This window comes from Agelaius phoeniceus, chromosome 24, assembly GCF_051311805.1.
Source record: "Agelaius phoeniceus isolate bAgePho1 chromosome 24, bAgePho1.hap1, whole genome shotgun sequence".
In the NCBI taxonomy this organism is placed as follows: Eukaryota; Metazoa; Chordata; class Aves; order Passeriformes; family Icteridae; genus Agelaius; species Agelaius phoeniceus.
Window position 1 is genome coordinate 6,298,802 of NC_135288.1, and position 23,158 is coordinate 6,321,959.

Genomic DNA, 23,158 nt, shown 5'->3' on the forward strand with positions numbered 1-23,158 from the left:
TCCGGGGAAAGCTCTGCAAGCGGAGCTCTGTCCCCTGTAGCCCCGCCCTGCCATCCCGGGCTGGGCAGGGACAGGGACCGGGACAGGGGATGGGACAGGGGCAGAGACAGGGACAGGGACAGGGGCAGGGACAGGGACAGGGGCAGGGATAGGGACCGGGGCAGGGGCAGGGACAGGGGCAGAGGTAGGGATAGGGGGGGACAGGGGCAGGAATAGGGGCAGGGACATGGACAGGGGCAGGGCCAGGGGCACTCCGGGGTATCCGGGCCGCTCTGCCCCGCCCGGCCCCGACCCCTCCCGCAGGCGGGGCGGTGCTGCCCGGGGCTGCCCGGAGCTGCTCAGTCCTGCCCGCCCGGCTCTGCCCCCCCGGGCTGATGCCGGTTTATTTATTGCGCTGCCCAGCACGGGCCGGCCCCAGGGCTCGGTGTCCCCTTTCAGCGCCGGCCGCGTGTCCTTGAAGCGGCTCCCGGGGCTCACGGACGCTCGCCCGCCTCGGGAGCCTCGGGCACAGGCAGCAGGGACGGGCCCTTCTCCTCCGGCACAGGCAGCAGGGACGGGCCCTTCTCCTCCGGCACCTGCTGATCCACCGCGGGCTCTGCCTTCCCCGGGCATCGCTCTGCTCTGGGAACAAGCGTGACAGCTCTGCCCGGTGAGTAACCGCTGCCTGTTCCCGAGCCTTTCCCACCGTGACCAAGTGACATTCCCACACCAGAACGGTGACTTGCTCATGGCCATCCCTTACAGCTTCTTTTTTGATCTCTAAGACAGTCAGCGACTTTTAAATTCACTTGGCTGCCCTTGCTCTGTGGACTGAACGGTTCTCTCCCAAGACGATGCCCAGGTGTCCCTGGTTTGCAGTTTGCAGAGGCTGTGCTGTGGTCAGAGCCACCGTTCTGTCACACAAATCCATTGCAGGAGGTTCGGCACACACAACCCTGCTGAAATGGCACAGGAGCTGTTCTCCTCCTTTGTGCTGCACCAGAGCTGAAAAAAGCAATTTCTGCCTGCACTGGAGCTATGGAAAAAGTAACTTTAAAATATCTGGGGGACACTTGTCCAGACCAGCATTTCAGACAGGCCCCAGGTATGAGGCACCTCATCTCAGTTACCTTTAAATAACACTGATTTGGCTTTTTGGGAATCCTGCACAAGTCATTCTCTCCCCCAAGCAAGAGTAAAGCACCACTCAAGAAAAAGATTTATTGACTCAGAAGCAACTTTTACAGTGGGATTGTTTGCATGTCCTCATCTGGAGTAATGGTACAACCATGAAGAACAATCTAAGGTGGTTTTGCTCCATACTCTCACTGAATGCTTTCCCTTTCCCACCCCAGGGAAGTGCATTCCCTGTCATACCTGCACTGTTTAAATCAGTGAATCATCTGCCTTCCTTCACAGATGCCCTCAGAACATGTCTGATTGGACAAGTCTGTGGTATGTCTGGTAAGTTGGCTTTCAATCTTCCTAACCCAGAGCCATTTGGAGGTTTTTATGAGCAGCACTTGGAGCTGGGCAGTGCAAAGGCTTCTCCCAGGCAGGATCAGGGAAGGGTTTCTCTGTTTCCAGAGGAGTGGACTGGATGAGGCCAGGGGAGATTGGGTGTCAGGTGGGGACCAGCATTCACTGAGGGCTGTGTCATCTTTCCCTTCTGAGTGCTCTGGAGTTGAACTCCAGGGCTTGTTTGGTTTTCCTAAACAGCCAGAGCCTTGCTGGCCATTGGCTCTTCCCACAGGGCAGCCTCAGCAGGGATTTGCTGGGCCCTGGCCCTGCCCCATCCAGGGCTCACTCCCTTCTATGGGACAGGGACAAGGGACAGGGACTGTCCCCTCTGCTGGGCACAGAGTGAGCACAGCCTGCTGGGAGGGGCAAACTGGGACCGGAGGGGGGATTCCCAACAGGATTCATCTCCTCCCTCACACCTGGTACAGGTGCCCTGACACTGTTTCCATGGTTGGCATTCTGTCCATGCATTGGCTTTGAGCACACAGAGGGAGTTGATTGCTTCACCTCCTTCAGCCTGAAGCAGTTTTGGTTGATACACAGAGCTGTTTAAAAAGACACAGTTACCAAAAATAGATTGAGAAGGCTTCTAAAAGCCTCCAGGAAAAGAGGGAGTTGGATTGAGAATCTGAGAGGTGGGAAGGTGGAGTTTTAGTGGAGAGGAGAACCTGAAACACAGGTATATCAGTCTAAGTACATTGTAAATTGTTAAATGATAAACTTCCTTAAGCAATAGCTAGAGATAGAATTGTGTTTTCAAGGCATAAATATAATTTAATATAATTTCCATGCTGGTTTATAAAGAGAGCCCCTAGACTTGTGAAAGTTTGTGTTTGTACTTCCCTCCAAGTACAAACCCTCTCTTGCTGTGGAAAGCAGAGCCCTTCTCCCTGCACAGAAGTTGAAAATAACCCAAAATTGTGAAATGTTTCAGCACCTGTGAGCCAGAAGGGGCTGTACTGCTGGGCAGTAATTCTTCAGCTCGTGACTGAGTGTTTGTAATCCAAGTTTCTAACCCAGGATCCAGCCCCATTCACAAGTGAAGCAAGGAGGCTTGGCCTGCTCTCTGACCATTTGGGGTGAACTGATATTGTGGTTTAGAAGCAGTAAAACACAAGCAGTGCACTGGAGCTGTTCCCCCTCCCTCTTTCAGGCTGATCTTGCTGCTGGTGTCCCTGCTCCTGCTCTGTGGGGTCTCAGTGAGCTGTGTCAAGTTCTGCTGCAGGAAGAAAAGGCTCCCAGTGGAGCCCTTCCCCCGGCACCCCTGTGACCTGACGGTGATTGGCATTGACAGTGACAGCACTGCCCACAGCACAGTGACCTGTGAGTATCCTGGCAGTCACCCTGAGCTCCTCAGCCCGTGCTCCTCACCCTGAGCTCCTCAGCTCCTCAGCCCGTGCTCCTCAGCCCGTGCTCCTCACCCTGAGCTCCTCAGCCCGTGCTCCTCACCCTGAGCTCCTCACCCTGTGCTCCTCACCCTGAGCTCCTCAGCCCGTGCTCCTCACCCTGAGCTCCTCAGCCCGTGCTCCTCACCCTGAGCTCCTCACCCTGTGCTCCTCACCCTGTGCTCCTCACCCTGTGCTCCTCACCCTGTGCTCCTCAGCCCGAGCTCCTCACCCCGTGCTCCTCACCCCGTGCTCCTCACCCCGTGCTCCTCACCCCGTGCTCCTCACCCCGTGCTCCTCACCCCGTGCTCCTCACCCCGTGCTCCTCACCCCGTGCTCCTCACCCCGTGCTCCTCACCCCGTGCTCCTCACCCTGTGCTCCTCAGCCCGTGCTCCTCAGCTCCTCAGCCCGTGCTCCTCAGCTCCTCAGCCCGAGCTCCTCACCCCGTGCTCCTCACCCTGTGCTCCTCAGCCCGTGCTCCTCAGCTCCTCAGCCCGTGCTCCTCAGCTCCTCAGCCCGAGCTCCTCACCCCGTGCTCCTCACCCTGTGCTCCTCAGCCCGTGCTCCTCAGCTCCTCAGCCCGTGCTCCTCAGCTCCTCAGCCTGTGCCTGGAGCTGTGTCCAGCCCTGCAGGAACAGCAATTCCCAGTGAGCTCCCAGAACAAATTCCAGCCCCACAGGGTGGGCACAAGAGGTGAAGGGGGGGATCAGGGTGACAGTGTGACACTGAAGACCAGGAGTGACCCTATGGACAGCTTCAGTATACAGTGCATTCATTCTGAATACACAAAAGTCTGTAATTTCCTGGTAAAAAGCAGAATTAGCCCTTTATATATCAGTGTCCCATGCAGGTGTTTAATTTTTATTTTTAATTCTTTTTCTTCCCAGCATACAGCTCATGGCAGTACCCTCCAAGTGTCCAGATTCCCTTGGTATTTGTGGATATGGATAAGAACACTGTGTCCCCTCCAGCTTACAGCCTCTATGCCATGGACCTGCCACCTTCCTATGATGAAGCTGTTCAAATGGGAAAGCAAGTGGCACGGACAAACCAGAAACTTGATGACATCCCTGAACAGGTGACACCACGTGGGCTGAATCCCAGCCAGTCCCCACCTGACACAATCAGCAGAGATCCAGCAACACAGGCAAATTCAGAAGGTTCAGAAGATGCCACAAAAGAACAGCCACAGGTGTGACTCAGTTCAGATGGGAACTGAACTGAGAAAAGTAAGGGAAGGACTGTAAGAGTTAAAGAAGACATGAAGAGTTTGGGTTTCTAAGTAGGTTATGATGGAAAGATATTTCTTCTCATGCCCTTGTAATGATCTGTCAGAAGAAATGTTTTCTGTGACTGCTGTAATCCCCTGGTAAAGCTTCTTCAAGGATATGAAATGAGGTAAAAGGGCATCAGTTTAAAAATGCCTGTAAAAGTGGGACATGAATGCTTGTTCATCTTCTGATAAAAAAATTGTTCCTTGTGTCCAGCAATAAAAAAGGTTAGGAGAGTTTTGCCAGCTTGGGAATACGCACTCAGAACAGCAGAGACAGGAAGCTGCTGTACTAGAACAGAAGTTTCCCAAGCTGGAGTGGAAGGGGGAATCCCAGCAAGTGACACTGAACAGCCTCTGTGGTTTCTCTTCCTTTGAGAACACCAAGTGCCCAGGAAGCTGCTGAGGACAAAGTGCTGCCCATGTTCCTCCAGGAGCAGGAAGATGCCAGGACAGGAGAACATGGAGGGAAGAGCTTTGTGTTGGTTCCCAGCTGCACAAAGGGAATGAGGCACATGAGACACAGACACTCCTGTGCTGCTGGTGGTCATGGGACCCCAAGGGATTGGTTTTGAGGTTCTATAAATCTTTCCATTTCTATTCTCAAGATGTGTTGCCTTGTGGGTGGTTCCCTTTGCTATTTAATTTTTCCACATTAATTCCAAAGAGACACCTGCACACATGGTTCAGTATTATTGATGTGTTTCAAATATTCATCAAATGTTTCAAAGGTACATTTATATTTTGTTATCTGCTCAGGTGTCAGAATCTCAGGCAGCACAGGAAAGAGAAATCCCAGGTTCCTGGCAGCTTTTACCAGTTCAGCACATGGACAAGCTCAGGAATGAGCAGGTGACACAAAACATGCCTGTGCTGAGCCATCCAGAGTAAGTCAGAGATACAAATCCCACAGGACAGGCTGGGCAAAAGTTCAAAGAAAATGCTCTTAGGGATGGTTCTTTGTGAAGTACTGATAGAGGGATAACTGCTGGGCATCATTTTAGAACTGGGAGCTTGGAGCTGATTACAGCAGTAGCAGCCCAGACAAAAATATGGGCTCCAGAGGCAGGGTTTTAATGCCAGCTTTTTCCCTTGCTCTGCCATATTCCAAATGGTCCAAATTTTGTCCACTCCTGAGCAGTGATTTTCTTTGAATCCACTTCAGCAAGGTGCTAATCTGGCTGCTTTAGGAACATGAGCAATTGCCAGGGTGGCTCATTGCTCTGGGTAAGAGCAGCAAGCAAAGCCTGAGCACTCGCTGCTGTTACTGAATGTAGCATAAATTTGGTGTCTGTCATTAACAGGCAGTAGAAGTGCTGGGCACAAAAGCCTGCACAGCTTTTACAAGACTGTTGTTCTCTGACAACCATTACTGCAAGCACGGCCCTGGAAATGAGCACTAATGATTTAAAGATGAGGATCTCTGCCAGCCACAGGCCCGAGATGCTGCTGCAGAGTCATGTGTGAGCTGTCCATGAGTCTGGCTCCCCAGGGAAGGGTCAGTTCTATATTTAACTTGCTTGTAACTTACTATGAGGGCTGACTGGTGCAACAAATCTGCTTCTCTTGTGTCTCCTCTCTGTCATCCTTCATTATATTTCTGCTGTTTTATTCTTTCCTCTGCTTTCCTTATCTGTGTCAAGATGGAGGCTGGGCATAAGCCAGGGTAACTCTGGATGTGTCTGCCTGGAAGGGCAATATATGCCCAGCTCTGGATGTCTCCAAGCCATAAACGCAGCTGATGTATTTTTATTTATTGAAACTTTTCCATCGGACTCAGAACGAAGCCTCTGCCCCTCCGAAGAAGGAATTAGTGCTGGAGGGAAATGGCTGAGCGCCGGGAATGCAAAACCGGGCGAGTGAGAACCGTGACTGACACAAGAGGGCAGTGCCTGCCTGCTCCTGTGCCTGCAGGGGACGGGATCGGGGCAGGGGAACCGCCAGGCTCCAAATCCCTGCCCTGCCCTGCCCTGGTGCTCCTGTGCCTGCAGGGGAAGGGATCGGGGCAGGGGAACCGCCAGGCTCCAATTCCCTGCCCTGCCCTGGTGCTCCTGTGCCTGCAGGGGACGGGATCGGGGCAGGGGACGGGATCGGGGCAGGGGAACCGCCAGGCTCCAAATCCCTGCCCTGCCCTGGTGCTCCTGTGCCTGCAGGGGACGGGATCGGGGCAGGGGAAGGGATCGGGGCAGGGGAACCGCCAGGCTCCAATTCCCTGCCCTGCCCTGCCCTGGTGCTCCTGTGCCTGCAGGGGAAGGGATCGGGGCAGGGGAACCGCCAGGCTCCAAATCCCTGCCCTGGCCCTGGTGCCACGGGACTGCCAGCTCCGTTCTGTTGGTCACAGGAGATGCAAAACCCCAAATGCCTGTGGGTTCCTAGGAATAAGGGCATAATCTGGTGGGGAAATCTTGTGTTTTGCCCAGGCTGTTGCCTTGTAATGTAGCTCATTAATTCAGAAATTGTTAACAGCAGCTATGCCCCAGTCAGCCCTCAGGAACACAGACTTCCCTCTGCACACAAAAGCAGCTCAGTTTGTGGGTAACCTTCATAGTTAGGAAATTATTGAGGTCTTTCTTGAGACTTCTCCAGGGTGGCGCCATGCTGGAGTCGCCCTGCAATGGAAGCTTGGAGAGATCCCTCATCTCTGGCCACCATCTGTGATGATCTCTCACTACAGCTTCTGTTTCACAGAACAGGTAGAACTTCACATTTTTGAAAGCTACAATTCTCTATCACTTTGCTTGAAATTTGTCAGTGGATTCAGAAGTTATTGGTTGGGTGTGCAGAGTGGAAGGAGGGGAAGGAGGACATGGATTGGGAATTTGTGATTCCAAGGCTTCACTTCCAGAAGAAACCAATCCTAAAAAGAACACCTAAAAAGGGGGGGAGGTTGGTCCCACAGCAGGGGAAAGGCTTGGCCTGATGCAGGATCTCAGAATTCTGATTTGTCACCATCACTGGATCTATTCAAGTCTGATTATATCCACACAAGCTTTGTGACATCTCTAAGGGAAAAGCCCCTCTCTGTAATTACCAAAGTGCATTTTTAATTGTGATTTCAGCTTGGCACTGTTCAGCATGCAATTTTTCTTCTCTCATTTGTTCAGAATGATCATTTTGTCAGTTGTTTTCTGCTGTTCTTTGCTGGCTGTGCTGGGGAGATGGACTGCTGAGGCTGGAGCCTCCATCACTGTCCCTGCTCTCACAATGCACTCAGCACGAGCACTTGTGCTCAGAAAGAAAATGCAGCCATGGAAGTAAATTTTCTCAATAATTCATGGGCTTTATAGCCCAGAGCAAATTATACCTTGGCTCTGTCATGAAACTCAGGCTGCAAATCCCTTTATAGCCAAGCTCGTTAACAATATCAGTAAAGTGGTAGCTCTAGACTGGCTTTGATAATTGATGCATTAGAATCTTTGGAGAGTATTTAGTGGTAAACCTGCAGCATCCAGACTGAGCCATCAGTGGGGGCTGGATTGAGGAAAAACCATTTCTTTGTTTGCCTTGCAGTTGCCTTTGTCTGCCTCAAACAGCTCAGGTTTTGTTGCTTTGTTTTCTACCTCATTTTGTCTTTATCAGCTGCAGTTTTTTGAGGGGAAAGGATCACTGAGGGGAAAGGATCACTGAGGGGAAAGGATCACTGAGGGAAGAGGATCACTGAGGGAAGGGGATGACTGAGGGGAAAGGATCACTGAGGGAAAAGGATCACTGAGGGAAGAGGATCACTGAGGGGAAAGGATCACTGAGGGGAAAAGATCACTGAGGGATCACTGAGGGAAGGGGATCACTGAGGGAAAAGGATCACTGAGGGGAAAAGATCACTGAGGGATCACTGAGGGAAGGGGATCACTGAGGGAAAAGGATCACTGAGGGAAGGGGATCACTGAGGGAAAAGGATCACTGAGGGAAGGGGATCACTGAGGGGAAAGGATCACTGAGGGATCACTGAGGGAAGGGGATCACTGAGGGGAAAGGATCACTGAGGGATCACTGAGGGGAAGGGGATGACTGAGGGAAGGGGATGACTGAGGGAAGGGGATCACTGAGGGATCACTGAGGGGAAGGGGATCACTGAGGGGAAGGGGATCACTGAGGGATCACTGAGGGAAGGGGATCACTGAGGGAAGAGGATCACTGAGGGAAAGGATCACTGAGGGAAGAGGATCACTGAGGGGAAAGGATCACTGAGGGATCACTGAGGGAAAAGGATCACTGAGGGAAAGGATGACTGAGGGAAGGGGATCACTGAGGGAGAGGATCACTGAGGGAAGAGGATCACTGAGGGAAGGGGATCACTGAGGGGAAAGGATCACTGAGGGAAGAGGATGACTGAGAGAAGAGGATCACTGAGGGATCACTGAGGGAAGAGGATCACTGAGGGATCACTGAGGGAAGGGGATCACTGAGGGAGAGGATCACTGAGGGAAGAGGATCACTGCTGCTGCCAGGATGGATGAGTGGGACACTGCAAAACCTGCTCACTGATGGAACAAAATATCTCTGCCACAACCACTCCTCATGGTCACTCCTGGCTGCCTCCTGGTTCTGATCCTGATCCTCTTTACCTGTTAGAACTCCTTTTGCTTAGGGAGACACTGCCTAATTTGCTGCAAGTAGCAGAGGTTCTTTCCTTCACCCACAATTAAAATACAAACTGTGAGAGAAGCCTTGGAATCCTTCTCAGAGCAGATGATGAAAACAAAAGTATCACAGGGGAATTGTGCTCTAAAAACTGGAGAAGACAATAAATGTTTTATGAAATTCTACATCCTAAGGTCAAACTCAATGCACAAAAAAGGTTTAGGTGCAAACCCACATTGCTGGGAAAATATTTTGTTCTGGTCGGTCAAAATTTAGAATATAAAATGCCAGAGCTGCTCTTTTTATCTTCCTGGAAGGAAAAAGGGGGCTGTAGAAAAGAATGCAGACTTCCACATATATTTCAATTTTTTTTTAAATAACAACGCTCACCTTGGGCACACAGAGAAAGGAGAAAATCAATTTCTATTTCAAACCTAGAAATGAATCTGCAAACCTGAATCTGTATTAAAGTGCTTAATTTTTACTCTTTTTCCCCCCTGCTTTCCCAAGTAGCTCAAAAACGAAACAAAAGAGAAGAGCCTGATGTTGAACTCTTCTTTGTGCATTGTTTTTTCTCTCCATGCTAGGAGTTTATGGCATAACTACTTCCTCCAACAAGTGAGGAAGTGCAGTCCCAAGGTCCAAGCACTGACCTGGGAACCCTTTTGGTGACTTTTCTGCCACAGACTCCCCCCTGACACTGGTCTGTAGAACAGGGACTCAGCTCTGCCTTTTCTTGCACAGAATTGGAGGATGAATACGCTGAGCGTGGGCTGCGCTGTCACAGTGAAATACAGGTACAGTCAGAGCATGATGAACTTTGTGTGGGACATGAAGAGCAGGAAAAATCCTCAAATCCCACTCCCTCCCCCTCTTAAGGGGCGAATCTGGAGAAGAAACTGGGGCAAAGGGTGAGGTTTAGAAACAGCCCCTGGGCTTGAGGCGCCTCCTCCCAACATTCCCAATGAGGGGGGAGATGGGCAAGGTTTGCTCAGCGCCCCGGGGCCGGAAAGGTTTCTGTGCCCAAAACCCTCCCCGAGAGCTGCGCCAGGCCGGGCGCTGTGCTGGGGGCAGAAGCGGCTCTGCCCCGCACGAAAGGGCACCTGCAGGCAATGGAGCGGTGATTGGCCCGCAAAGCAGACGGCCATAAAAACAACACAAAAATAACACAAAGCACTCGGGGGTGTCTGGAGAGGTCTCCCCCGCCCTTGGCTGCGCTGCCGGCTCCCAGCAGATGGGGGAAGTGAGCCGGAGCGGCCCCGCTGAAGGTCGGCTGGGCAGGCTGCAAGGCCAAGGCACAGAGCAGCGATTCCATTTACTGCGGTTGTTGGGAGGAAAAAAACGGGGGATGTTTTTATTCCTTACTTATTTCGCATATAGACTTTCTCCTCTTGATAAAAGGCCCACAGTACCTGCTGTAAAACACGGAAATTGAAATGGCTTGGGCCATCTGGGAAATAAAAAAGAGTATATTTGGTTATTTTGCACTGTAATAATGAGGAAAAAAATCGGTGATAATGAGTAGGGTTATCTCTCAATCAAGAAACAGCCTGGAGTGGGACAGACTCCAGCTCTACCACAGATATCCTGGGCATCTCAATAGGTTTCAATGTCTCTGCCTCTGTTTTCCCTGGGTAAACAATTCTAGGATCCAGAGGGTGGAAGGGACCTTTGGACATCCCCTGGTCCAGCCCTGCTGCTCCCTGGGCCCTGCCCACTGTGGCTCTGGATTCTCCAAGGATGCAGAACTCACTGCCCCTCTGGGCAGCCTGTTCTACTGTCCGACCCCTCTTACAGTGAAAATAGGAAATTTTGTCTTGTTGGAGTGGAATTTCCTGTATTTGGGATTGTTCCTATTGCTTCTTACAGTGCAAGCTGGTGCCAAGTGAGAAAAGTCTGCCTCTGTGTTCTCCATCCTCTCCCCCAGGTGTTTATACACATTTACAGATCCCTCCTGCATCACCTCATCCTGAGGCCAAAGACTCCCAGCTTGCTCATCCTCCCCTCACACGTCAGCTTCGATGCCTTCACCATCCAAATATTTAACTCCATCTTTTCTCCAGCTTGTCCAAATCACCCAGGAATTTCCCCTGGATCCCCGGGCGCTGTTTAAGGGATTTCTCCTGCCTGTGCACTGAGGAGCTGCAGAAAGCAGAGCGTGAAGTCCCCGTGGGTGCTGTCCCTGCCATGGCATCACCTCCCACAGCCAGGCTGTGACACCACAGCTGTGACACCTCATGGCCACCCCAGCGTGGCCCCACGGGAAGGGAGAGCCAAGGTGAACCCAGAGCAAGGTGAATCTCCCCTCTCTGCTCTGCACCAAGTGTTTAATCACAGGTGCCTGAGCTGCTGGAACAGGGAAAGGAACGCGACCTTCCTCCTGCTTTGGGGTGGGAGGTGCCACAGAAATCCCCCTCCTTTGGGAGACCACGCTTCAGAAGCACAGGAAATTGCCTGGATTTAAAAAAGGAACACAAGGAATAATGCTTTTCCAGGCCAGAGAAGGAAGAGAGATTTCCCTCCCTTTCTCTAGTTCATCACATTGCCACCAACAACAAAACCATGTTTCATCAGAGCTTGGCCTTGCTCCCCCAGGTTTTAATCAAAATGATTATTGATGAAAAATCTTAAGGGAATTGTAGCTAGAGATGCTGCAAACCCACTGCTCAGTGCTGTGCCAGAATAATTGTAATGAAAATTCAAAGTTTCTCACTGATTCCTACCTCTTCATTTCCCAACATATCCCACTATTCTAGGTACAAATCCTACACCCCAAAATCTCCAAGATTTAATCAATGTTCAAGATACCAGGTAACACACATTAATGTAATTAGCACAACAAAATCAGGATAATTAGAGCATCTATGGAATTACTTTGGTCACTTCTTCATCCATTTACAACTATAAATCATGAAAGTGCAAGTGTGTACACGTGTCTAATCAGCTGATGGCTGTGACACACAGCCCTTCTTCCTGCCCCCTGCTCCTTTTGGCTCCTTGGTGCCTCTTCCCTTTGTAACTCTGTGCAGTCACTTACCCATGGATCTGTGCTTAATCCTGATCCCAAACTGGCTCCTCCGAGTCTGAGAAAGCATTCAGAGAAATGAAACTAAAATAAAAGGAGTTTCTCATCCATCTGGAGATGGGGTGGGGGATGGAAGAGGCAACTGCTAGGTCCAAAACTCAGTCAGATTGTTCTTTATGACACGAGCCCCAAAGCACAGGTGTGGATGTAGAAAGGGCTCTCTTCAAATCTGCATGTCTGAGTTCTAGAGATCCACACCTAAAGCTGTGGCTGCATATTCTCGAATTCAGGGAAGGCTCCAGTAGAAAATCTCTGGCACAGGAAGTTCAGTTCAGCTTCCTCTCCAGATTTCCTTCCTCCACCTCCTCAGATGCAGAACAGCGGGGAACTCACCCTGGCCTGGCCAGTGCAAACTCCCAGCAGAGCAGAGCTGGAGTCTGAGGGCAAACCTGCAGCTCCAGGGGTCAGGGGAGGCAGCACAGCCCAGGGGCTCTGGGGGACAACACCGAACCCCAAATGTCCTCAGCTGCTGAGCTGGGCTTGGTACCTGCACACAGAGCCATGAGAGACACAGGACAGTGACCCCAGTGCCATCAGAGACACAGGACAGTCACCTCAGTGCCATCACACACACAGGACAGTGACCTCAGTGCCATCAGAGACACAGGACAGTCACCTCAGTGCCATCACACACACAGGACAGTCACCTCAGTGCCATCACAGACAGGACAGTGACCTCAGTGCCATCAGAGACAGGACAGTCACCTCAGTGCCATCACACACACAGGACAGTCACCTCAGTGCCAGCACAGACACAGGACAGTCACCTCAGTGCCATCACACACAGGACAGTCACCTCAGTGCCATCACACACACAGGACAGTCACCTCAGTGCCATCACACACACAGGACAGTCACCTCAGTGCCAGCACAGACAGGACAGTCACCTCAGTGCCATCACACACACAGGACAGTCACCCCAGTGCCATCAGAGACAGGAGTCACCTCAGTGCTGTGGCACTGGGCACTGGGCACTGGGCAGGAAGGGGTTACATCCCACGCCTCACCTGCTATTCCATCCAAGCACACAGAAGAGTCCTTGGGTTTCAGTCCCATCAGCTGCTCAGAGTGAGAGATAATAATAAATAATAAATAATAAATAATAAATAATAAATAATAAATAATAAATAATAAATAATAAATAATAAATAATAAATAATAAATAATAAACAGGAGCAGCAGCAGTTCCAGAGCCAAAGGGGGACGCTGGCTCGGGTGCATTTCTGCTGACTGGTGCACATCAGGAAACCACAGAGTGCCTTTAGCTTTGACTCCAACATTAATTTTGGCACTGGAAAGAGGTTTTATTAAAAGTACTGAAAATGTCATTCATCTTTATTCGTATTGCATTTGTTACAAGGATTTAAACCCCAATATGGAACTATAGGGAGAAGAAAAAATGGAGATTGACTCATCTGATCATAAAAATAAATGGAACTCTAAACATGTTTTAAATAGTAAGAAGTACATTTGGGTATTATATTTCTAATACTGGAAGGTGGTACTGATCTGAACTGTTTTTCATGGTTTGTTTTTTCTCCAAGGTGTTCTTTCTGAACCCCTTATAAACTAAATTATTTGTAGGTATGCTATGATGGTAGACCATAATCCATAGGGGAAAAATAAATAAAAGGTGGAAATGTGAAGAATTGAAACCATTCCATTATTTTTAAATATTAAATTCAAAGGAAACAAAACTATTCTTTGCAGTACTACCCAGTAATAGAAGAGATTTGAAATCCTGCTGTAAGTCCATTTACCCAAAATTGTCTTTTTGCCTATTTCAGTTAATGCTGGACAGTACATTGATAATGCTGGATCTTTGCTAGGATGTTCCCAAGAGCTAAGTGGGGAATTTAAATTACTTGCAGTCTAGAACTCCTAACGTGAAATCCAGATTTTTCTGCTGCAAATATAAAATTTACAAAATAAAATTAAAAAAAAATCTGATGCAAATCCCTACTGGCAGCAGCGTGGCAGAAACCACAAAAGCCCAATGACCTTTCTGCTTTATGGGATTGGCACAACAGCACCAGAAATGGAAGAGCTGAATTCCAGCTGTGACAGCTCTTGAGTGAAAATGTCTTTAATCAAGCATCACCTCTCAACACACAATAATCACCTACAAGCAGGTTTGATGCTCAGGTCTGACACTGGATTGTTCAGTGAGTAAAAAGTTAAAGGTTTCTAGAGAACACTGGGGTTTTATGGGTTTTCTTCCTAGTTCATGATAATGTTATCACTGGGGAAAGGAGGTGGTTTATGTTACTTTGAGTATCTATTTTTTAATGTATTTCTTGACCCTTTGCAACCTCTTAGTCCAGACTTGCTTGTGTTTTAAGGTTTATAAAAATATTTCCCATCAAAATTATTTCTTCAGTAAATATTTTGGCTTGACTAAGCAAAACTATACATGTAGAGGGGCTTATTTTTTCCACTATATGTAATTGTCTTTGTATAAAAACGAAATTTCATGTGCTGTTTATTTACTAAAACATCCATTCGTTCAGCCTCTGAAAATCCAACTGTGTTGGCTGCTTGTACTTTGTCAGTTCTCTTGAGCAGTGGCTACAGAGATGTCACATTTTATATAAAGTTTTGTTTTGCTGCTTGGAAAAATGAATTTTATAAGCACATTCTCTGTAACAGGTTCTCCCAAGGAAGGCATTCACAGAATTGCTGACAAATGCTGTGAGATTTGAGATATTTACTGGAACAGATCCCCCAGGTCACAGGAAAATTCTCTTTTTTGTACATTTAGAATCCAGCCCAGACTCTCACTCAAAGGACATGAGCAGAATTTGGCTTTAAGTTCTTTCATTCTGAGCAGCAACTGAACTGTGTTTTACTTTTTTCCCAAATACATTTTCCCAAATAAATACCTTTTTTTGGAGTATGGGATGTAACCATCACTGAACCTACTCATTCCCTATTGCAATTCAATTAATGCCTACTGAACTTTCCAATTGACTTCCCAGGGATTCTCCAAGGACAGCGGTCAAGTCCCCTGACCATGAATATTTTTGTTTTACAGCTGCATTTTTGTTTTCTGGATTCTGGAATCTTGCAGGAGCCCTGAAGTTCTCCTTCAGCTGCAGTTGAGGCCCTTGGGGAGAGCAGACCTGGTTGGCAGCAGCTCCCTCAGGACACAGAGCTGGGCCCCTTGCCCACACTGCTCCTCCAAGGCTGGAGGGAGGCATGGAAGCCCCAGGGAATCTGACACACACAAGGTGAGCAAATCCTTCTTGTCTCTGAGGGCATTTCAAACTTCACCACAGGCCTGGTGTGCCTGGCATCATGGAAAGTTCAGCAGCCAGGCTGAGTTCTCAATGTGGGTTCCAAACTCTCAGCATCTCCTGGGTCCCAGTTGTTTTTCTGTTTGCTGCTCAATGAAGCCCTTGAGGAAAGTCCCTTTAAATGGGGAAATATGAGGATTTAAATGGGGAAATATGAGGATTTAAATGGAGAAATGTGAGGATTTAAATGGAGAAATGTGAGGATTTAAATGGAGAAATGTGAGGCTTTAAGCTTTTACTCAAACTGCTTGATCAGCCTTCGTGCAGCCCAAGTGTTCCCTACTTAAAGGAAGGCCTGCATGTGTGCAATTATTGGGTGTGTTTATGGATGTGTGTAAACACACAGTGCACAATCTCATTTCTAAGATGATTATAACCATTCCCTTTGTTGCTTTTATATTATTTTCCAAGAGCAACAAAGGACTTTTAAAAGCCAAGCTACAGCTTGCAAGTTTAAAGGTACAGCAAAAATGGAAACTCATAATAAATACCTGAGTACAAAGGAAAAGCAGAATATCCCCAGCCCATGGCAAAGAGCTCTGATACATTTCTGATTCTAGGGAAAATACAATCAAAGCTATTCTTTTGTCTTTCTCAAGATGGATTTGTTTAAATAGAATGAAAAAAAAAGGAGAATTGGTGTTTGGTAAGTGTATACCATGCTCAGACCAAGCTTGAGACACCTGTTTATGCTTCTAAGTTGGAAGATGAAAAAAAAGAAAAGTTCAGAACAGAGCACTCCCAGCAGAGGAGTTTTGGGTTTTGTTGAACAAGTATCTACATTAAATAGATTATAAAATTACAAGATTATAAATTAGATAATTAGATTATAAAATTCTGTATTTGAGTCACTGTAGGATTGTATCACAGTATAAAATCAGGTGCTGACTGTGAGGAACAGGAGATCCAGGTTCAAGCAACCCCAACATTTCCTCTCCCTTCTGTCCATCAAGTGCTGGGTGTTGGTGGCTGAAGAATTTCACATCACTCTGCATCAGCTTCCTAAGTCTAAGACAACAATATTTGTATTTTTGTGGCTTTGGAAAATGCTACAAGTTCTGCCAAAGATAGGAACCAGGATTAAATTTGTATTGTTTTTGAAGTGAGAGGTACCTGTGGCAAAGGAACAGGAGCAAGGTTTTCCCTGGAAATGAAAGCACCTCCAGCCATAATTTGTGAGAAAAGCAGATTAGAATTTGTGAGAAAACAGGACTGGAGCTAATGCCTTCTTAAGGACATGAAGCCCAGTGTGTCCTGCTCCAATTCTGCCTCTGCTGAGGACAAAATATTCCCAGACAATCTTGTAAGAGCCATGATTATAACACTGCCAGGAACACACCCAGGAAAGCCCTGGCTTTTCACAGCTCTGCTACTTCCCTTCCACTGCAATGGATTTTTCCAGAGGATTTTGAAGTGACTTCCAAAGTCTCTCAAAAATTCTGAATTAACTCTCCCTGACCCATCTCACACATATCCCATCCTGCCCCTCACCCAAAGTGGAATCCAGGAATTCCTTGGCTGTATCAGTTACAAACTCAGTGGATGGACTGTGCTGTTTGACACAAAGACCCTCAGAACCAGCTCTCCTTACCTTAAATCCTTGTCAATTATATTCTCTGCAGACTAACACACTTTTGCTAATTTTATGCCATGTTCTCAGAAGTGTTTAAAATAACTCTTTTGTTCCATAATAATAGGGAAACTGAAAGAAACTGTGAGAATGCAGAATGTAACTAAGGAGACTGAGCTACTCCTACTTTTTGCTCTGCCTGGCCCCACTGAGGATTTCTATTCAGTTTGCTTTTACTTATTTATTTTCTCTAATGAATGATCTTGATATTCTGCTACCTGGGTCCTTCCTCAGAAGGTAGCAGTGATGATTGTCATCCAATTGTTAAAGAAGTGGCAAATAACAGCAGGTTGGAAGTGCTCTGAATTAGGTTTTAAAAAATAAAACAATAGTAAAACCCAGGAGTTTTGAATAGACTCAGGGCTGAAGCACAGCAGAAGTTCAGACATTGTATAAGCTTCCTTTAATTTTGGTGCAATGTCAGGAGAAATGAGAGTTCTGCTTTTCTTTAGGGAGCAAATGGAGAACTTCAAAGCAGTTCAGAGTCACGGGAGTGTCCCCTTGGCTCCCTGCAGGGCTCCCAGAATGCACCCAAGGCAGCCCCCAGAGCATCCCAAGGCAGCCCAGGTGCTCTGGGATGGGCAATGCTGTGGTTCTGGAACATGAGTGGAGTTCTGAGCCAGGCTGTTCACAACACTTACCTGAGGTAACACAAAAGGAGGCAAATCACAATTATTTATTACTTCAACAATAATCTTACACCACCTGAGGAGCTTTGCAGCTTTGAGAAGTGCTGATTTTTCACCTTGTTGTAGAAAGCATCATTTATCCCTGTTTGGTGAGAGTTATTCTGTCAGAGCCTAGGGGCACCTTGATTTACCATAACAATCATACAATAACAACAGGTAAATTTCGATTATAACCATGGTATTTGTATGCAAAAATCAATTACTTTAAGCAGTGAAACTGCCCAAAGCTTCACCCAACTCAGGATGCTCCCTACAAAGGGGTTAATGGCAGCTGATTGAGAAAAAGGTGCCAGAGATTTTGCAATGGAGAAGTGTGGAGCAACCTTTCCACTGAGAGGATTTCTGTAGCTCTAACCCAGGACCACAACTGGCACTTCCAAGTGCACTAATCAAAACCATTAACATTTGTTTTATTAATTATCCATCCCAGATCTTCAAGTATTCCCAGATGTTTTCAGGGAAATTTTGAGTTTTAAACAATATTTTTGCAGTGTATAGAAAGAGATAAACTTGTATCTGCTAAGTCCACTTAATTCTGGTGATTTGCACATTCATCCACTGAGCAGTGCAAACTATGGCAGTTCATGGATCTGTGCAAAAAATTAGGATTAAAAATGAAAAATAAATTTAAAAAATAGAGAGAATGCCTGTGCAGCAGCTTCCAGCACAGGATCATGTAAGGACAGCATAAATCACCTTGTTGCACACAGCAATGAGGGGTTCCTCAGATTATAAAACCTCCAGGCTTTAAAAATTAGAATGCTGGAAACAAAACAGAGCTTCTTAGGAGGGGGTAAGATCTGAATGTGTATTTTATTTAAAAAAATCCAAACCATGTTCAGTTCTTAGAATTGCACCACTGCTAAAGCATGTAAGAGAAATCAAAGGAGGAAAAGCAGAATCTGTATGATAAGGATGTGCAATGGGAAAAGGGCATGCATTGGTTTAAAATGGTATCAGTTGTAATTATGTAATTTATGACATAATTAATTCACAGTGCAACTGTTCGAGTCCAATAACAAAATCTCAATCCAGCTATTTTCTCAAAGAAGCAGAATGTGATTTACTATTTGCTATCAATCTCAGAATGTTATTTTTGTCCATTACACAGATTTTTTTCTGTATGATCCAGTGCTAGCTGAAAATTTTCCACAAAATCTCCTAAGATTGAGAATTTTTCCTTTGTAAAACAAAGACTTTTTTTTAACCTTTTATGTATGGTACTTTTTTTTTGCCTAATGTACTAAGTGGTCATTCTTTTCCACATAAATGGAATATTTCCATAAGGATGTTTTAATCTCTGCTAAGCCTAAAAGCAATCTCTAACTAAAAAAAATTTAAAAAGCAACATGCAACTTGCCTACTATAAATCTCACTTACATTTAATGACTAAAATATTGTGTTTAACTGCTTTTGAAATCTGTTTGCAACTTTGCAAATATCTAATAAACTTGTGGTGTTTCTTAAGCACTCAGATTAAATCAGTATTTTCCAGATGGGGATGCTGGATGAATCTCTAGCCTCAGGAACACTGACATCCCCATCTGCACCCAATGTGGTTCCACAGATTTTCACATTCCTGTCCACATTTCAGGGGTGGAACAGAAATTTCCCCATGGCTACTGGAAAGAATATTAGCAATTTGGGACAGTAATTCGAGAATAATTTATTTTAATTTCAGTAAATTTCTTATTTTGTTATTTGTAAATCACAAGGTGATGAATTAAAGTGTTAATGCATCATAAAAGTTATTTAAAAACAAACATTTGATCATTATAAATCAAAGGCTTAACCACACCAGGATCTAATAGTTTTTCATAACAGACAACCTGAAGAATAGCCAATCCACTTTCCTACAGTTTAAATGGCAAACCTGCTCTTTCTTTCACTAATGAAAGGTAACCACACCTCTCTTCAGAAGGCATGACAGAAGGAACACTGGTTTAAATTGTAGGGAAGCAAGAATCTACTGGGGGAAGAGTTTGCAGAAGGAATATTGGCCTCATTAACCTTTTTTTGGTTGTTTTTTGTTGTGTTTGTGGGGGTTTTGTGTGTTGTGGGGTCTTTTGTTTATTTTCTTACAGTGTATTCGTGCTGGATAGGTTTTAATTGAAAATTGGCTATAATGCTGTGGGTTGTTTTACTTTTACTATAAACCTGTTTTGGTTGCCAAGTAACCTCACCTTTTAGCAAGGTATAAACAAATATTTGGGAAAACCCCCAGATTTAGACCTGTGATAGGAAGAAAAGTGACACAATCGTGTATCTCTACTTACTTCTCAATATTAATTAGGGTTTCAGTATCAGTTCTGGTGGGAAATTATTCCATTTTGATTGCATGTCTCCTGCCTGGTTTATGTGAGGTCCCATCTGCAAGACAGAAATTGCAAATTTTATGCTTCCTTATGTTTTTTTTCTTACTTTCTCTTTCATGCAAACCCTTCCAGATCAGTGATGGATGCTGTGAGAGCATGAATAGAATGCTCTGGAAACTTTGGCTGTGTGATTACCTTTATAACCAAAGCTGGAAAAAAAAAGAAGTTCTAAGCTACAGAATTGCTGTTTGTCGAGTTCCTGAGGGAAAGATCACTGAATCACAGATTTGTGAGGGCTGGAAGGGCTCTCTGGAGATCACCCCGGCCAAGGCAGGGTCACCTGGAGCAGAAATAGGAATAGTGTCAAGATATGTTTGGGATGGCTCCAGAAAGGGACACCCCGCACACAGCTGCTCCCTGCCACCCTCATGGAAAGAGATTCTTCCTCATGCCGAGGAGGAACTTCTGGTTTCGTTCGCAGCCATTGCTGCCCGTCCTGTGGCTGGGCACCGCTGAAGAGCCTGGCACCATCCCCTGACACCCCTCGGAGATATTTTTATTCATTAACGAGATCCCTCCTCAGTCTTCCCAGACTAAGCAGGCCCAGCTCCCGCAGTCTTTCCTCACACGATGATACGAAGATTTTTATCGCTTGCCAGCCTCTTGTGAGCAGCGTTTTAAGGCCTGTGGCCTTTCCCGCTCGGCAGCCCGGAGCACTCCCATTTAACGCGGTGTGGAGCCTCTGCCTATCCCAGCCCTGAGCTTAAACACCATTTGTGGCTTCAGTTTCGTGCCTTTTTGTTCCCATGCGGCTTTTTCAGACTTGTTTTCGGCCTGCAGGGCCGGCGGGGCGGCTGCGATCTCCCCGCCCGCCCTCGCCCTTTGTTCGCTGAGGGGAGGGAGCGCGCGGGAGCGCGGGCGGGAGGCGGGAAGCGCGCGGCCGCCGCCAGCGTAAGGGGCCGAAGGGCGTTGCCCGCGCGGGAGCGCGCACCGCGAGCCTCCCGGTCGCGCGCACCGCCCGCCCTCCCTCCCGGCCGCGCTGGGCGGGTGCCCGGTGGAGGCGGCGGAGCCTCCGGTGAGGCTCGCGGCGGCCGGGGCGGCGGAGCCTCCGGTGAGGGTCGGCGGGGAGCGGCGGGGCCGCGCGGGGCGGCGGGCCGGGGCGGGGTGGGAGCCGAGCCGGGGTTTCCCGGGCGGGCAGCACGGGCGGGGCGGAGGGAGGAGGGGAAGGAGGGAGGTTCGCCGCGCCCAGGCTGCCGCTGCCCGATGGCTGCGGGGAGCTGAGCGGGCTGAGGAGGAGTCGAGACCCAGCGACACCCCCTCCCCCGCGGATCCCTCCTTCCCGCTCGGCTCTGCCGCCTTCCCCGGGACCCGCCGGGCGCATCGCGGGCGGCTCCCCCGCTCCTCCTCCGCCGCCTCCTCCTCCTCCTCCGCCCCCCTTCCCTCCCCAGGCCGGCGGGACGCGGGCAGGACCGCGGGCGGCGGACGGACCGGCCCGGTTCATGAGCAGCGGCCGGGAGGGCAGGTAACCGTGTGAGGGGTGCGGGGAGGGCGGGGGTCCCTCCGAACGCGTTTCCCGCCCGCCGAGCCCCGGCCGGCCCCACCCCGGGGCCATCTTCCCTCGGCTCCCCCTCAGCCCCGCTCCTTCTCCTCCCCCGCGCTTCCTCCTCCTGCCGCACTTCTCCTTTCCCTCTCCTTTCCTCCCTTGTCCTCCCCTTCCGCCGCCGCACCGGGGGCCCTCCGGGCCGCCGCCTCCTCATCGCCCCCGTTCTCGGCGACCCCCGGTATGGCGGGGTTGGAAATAGCCCCCCTCCCCCGCGCTTCCCACCTCCTCGGGGCTCCAGCTTCCCCTAAAAAAGAAGTGTGTTTGTAGCTGGAGGAGGAGGGGAAAAAGGTGGGGGTGGGACTGATTCCCTCTCGAAGGCTTCCAGGCGAAAAGGGAGGAGACCTCGGATCTTGCGGGGTTCCATTTTTAATTATAATTACGCTGTAGTGGTCCCTGCTAGACGCTTTGGGGGTCTTGTCTTAAACCACAAAAGGCGAGTTCCCGAGCGATCCAGCCGGCAGAGGGAATATTTGGAGAGAAATATTCAAGGGGAAGGAGGAAAAAAAAAAAAAAAAGGCAATGGTGTGGCTGCTGTAATGGTGGAAAACTGATTAAGAGGAGCCGGGGGTGAGACAAACAGGGTAAGGCTGCTTGCAGCACCCCCAGCCAGCCGAGGGCTCGCAGATGGGGCTCATGCTGGGTGTGCTGGGCGAGGGAGGGGTAGGGAAGGTTTTGTTCTCGTTAGAACCGGAACCGAGCATGGATTCAAACCGCATATTTGTTCCCCCATGTATTACGGTGCTGCATATTTTTGTGTGCCCGTAGCAGCGATAACGAAGATCATGGAGGGTGTTTGCTACAATAGAAAGATGGAGTTTTCTCCTTGCGAATGTTGTTTAAAATATTGCTTCAATTCTGAGCTTTTTATCGAAAGGATTTGAGCGTTATTTTTTTTTTTTTTTATCCACGCAAGGGATATTGAACGTGTAGGGTTTTTAATCCTACAGCTTTGTAGGGAACGAGGATGTGTAAAGCCTTGCATGTAAATATGAAAGAGATAAAGCGTTTTATTAACGAAAAAATCTTGTCCAGAAGAAAATCAGAATGATGTAGAGGTTGTTGTAAGATGTCAATTTATCATTCCTGAAGATGAACTGAAATTTTAACGAATGTGATATTTCATTATTCTCTAACAAAGTCATGGCTGGGACTCGTTTTTAAACCAGGCATCCTTTCTAGGATGTGCCGACTGCCACGTTATTATGTATTGTCTCCACGGGAGGAAATAGGAGGAAAGCACTGTAAATGTAAGGCTTAAGTGATTATTGAAACAGCTTTTGAGAATAGTTGGCTCAACTTGGGGAGGCGATTTAAGACTGAAAAATTAAACGTTTTGCTGCTCTAGGATATCTGCACCTAATCGTGAGACATTTATCCCGTATTTTAAGCTGATCTGGACACGAGGCTGTGAATCGAGACAAAATGCTGTCGATGTGTGTGTGAAATACGTGTGAGGAAATGAAGATAATATGTTAATACCTAAATCCGTCGCTAAATGTGATAGATGAGAGTTTCTTTCTCTGCCTTGTGCTTGAGGAGAGGAGAAGGAGCAGGGGTGATAATAGTGTAGTTGTTTTGGTGGCTGCAGATTAGCCAGGGTGTCTGTTTGATTTTCTTTTTGCTGTGAATGAATGGATCTCTCTGTGCCTGGGCCCAGTAGCTGCAACAAGATGGCGTTTGCAGCAAGGCAGCTCTCATTTTTCAACTCCTCCTCACCCCAGCTTTGCCAAACTAGATCTTATTTCGTAATTGTGTTTTAGATTTACTTTCTCATTCTCTTTGCTTTCTTCTGTTCTGGGGTGG

General features: G+C 48.0%; 3 protein-coding genes across 14 annotated transcripts in view; 2 read left to right on the forward strand and 1 right to left on the reverse strand.

Annotated features, from left to right (window-relative positions):
* Positions 1 to 188: 188 nt before the first annotated feature.
* Positions 189 to 21,616, reverse strand: LOC143695680 (uncharacterized). 9 transcript variants are annotated; one of them, XR_013185144.1, is made up of 4 exons: positions 21,578 to 21,616; positions 19,714 to 19,807; positions 12,830 to 12,881; positions 189 to 621 (listed from the first exon to the last, which is right to left on the reverse strand). XR_013185144.1 is itself a non-coding variant. In XM_077190395.1 (3 exons), the coding sequence occupies exon 1, from the start codon at positions 21,507 to 21,509 to the stop codon at positions 20,535 to 20,537; it is 975 nt and encodes a 324-aa protein (XP_077046510.1). In that variant the 5' UTR covers positions 21,510 to 21,524; the 3' UTR covers positions 199 to 621; positions 12,830 to 12,881; positions 19,714 to 20,534. The 9 variants fall into 9 exon arrangements, 5 of the variants coding, with proteins under 5 accessions (XP_077046510.1, XP_077046508.1, XP_077046511.1 ...); XR_013185143.1 differs by lacking the exon at positions 12,830 to 12,881; XM_077190395.1 differs by lacking the exon at positions 21,578 to 21,616 and having other exon boundaries at positions 199 to 621; positions 19,714 to 21,524.
* Positions 525 to 5,773, forward strand: TMEM52 (transmembrane protein 52). The gene is made up of 4 exons (XM_054648044.2): positions 525 to 649; positions 1,399 to 1,443; positions 2,654 to 2,823; positions 3,774 to 5,773. The coding sequence occupies exons 2-4, from the start codon at positions 1,412 to 1,414 to the stop codon at positions 4,082 to 4,084; spliced, it is 513 nt and encodes a 170-aa protein (XP_054504019.2). The 5' UTR covers positions 525 to 649; positions 1,399 to 1,411; the 3' UTR covers positions 4,085 to 5,773.
* Positions 21,130 to 23,158, forward strand: part of GNB1 (G protein subunit beta 1) — a 43,118-nt gene continuing 41,089 nt past the window's right edge. For all 4 annotated transcript variants that reach the window (XM_054647781.2, XM_054647779.2, XM_054647774.2 and 1 more), the window contains exon 1: positions 21,130 to 21,274. The gene's annotated coding sequence lies outside the window, so the exon portion shown is untranslated. The remainder of the gene's footprint in view (positions 21,275 to 23,158) is intronic.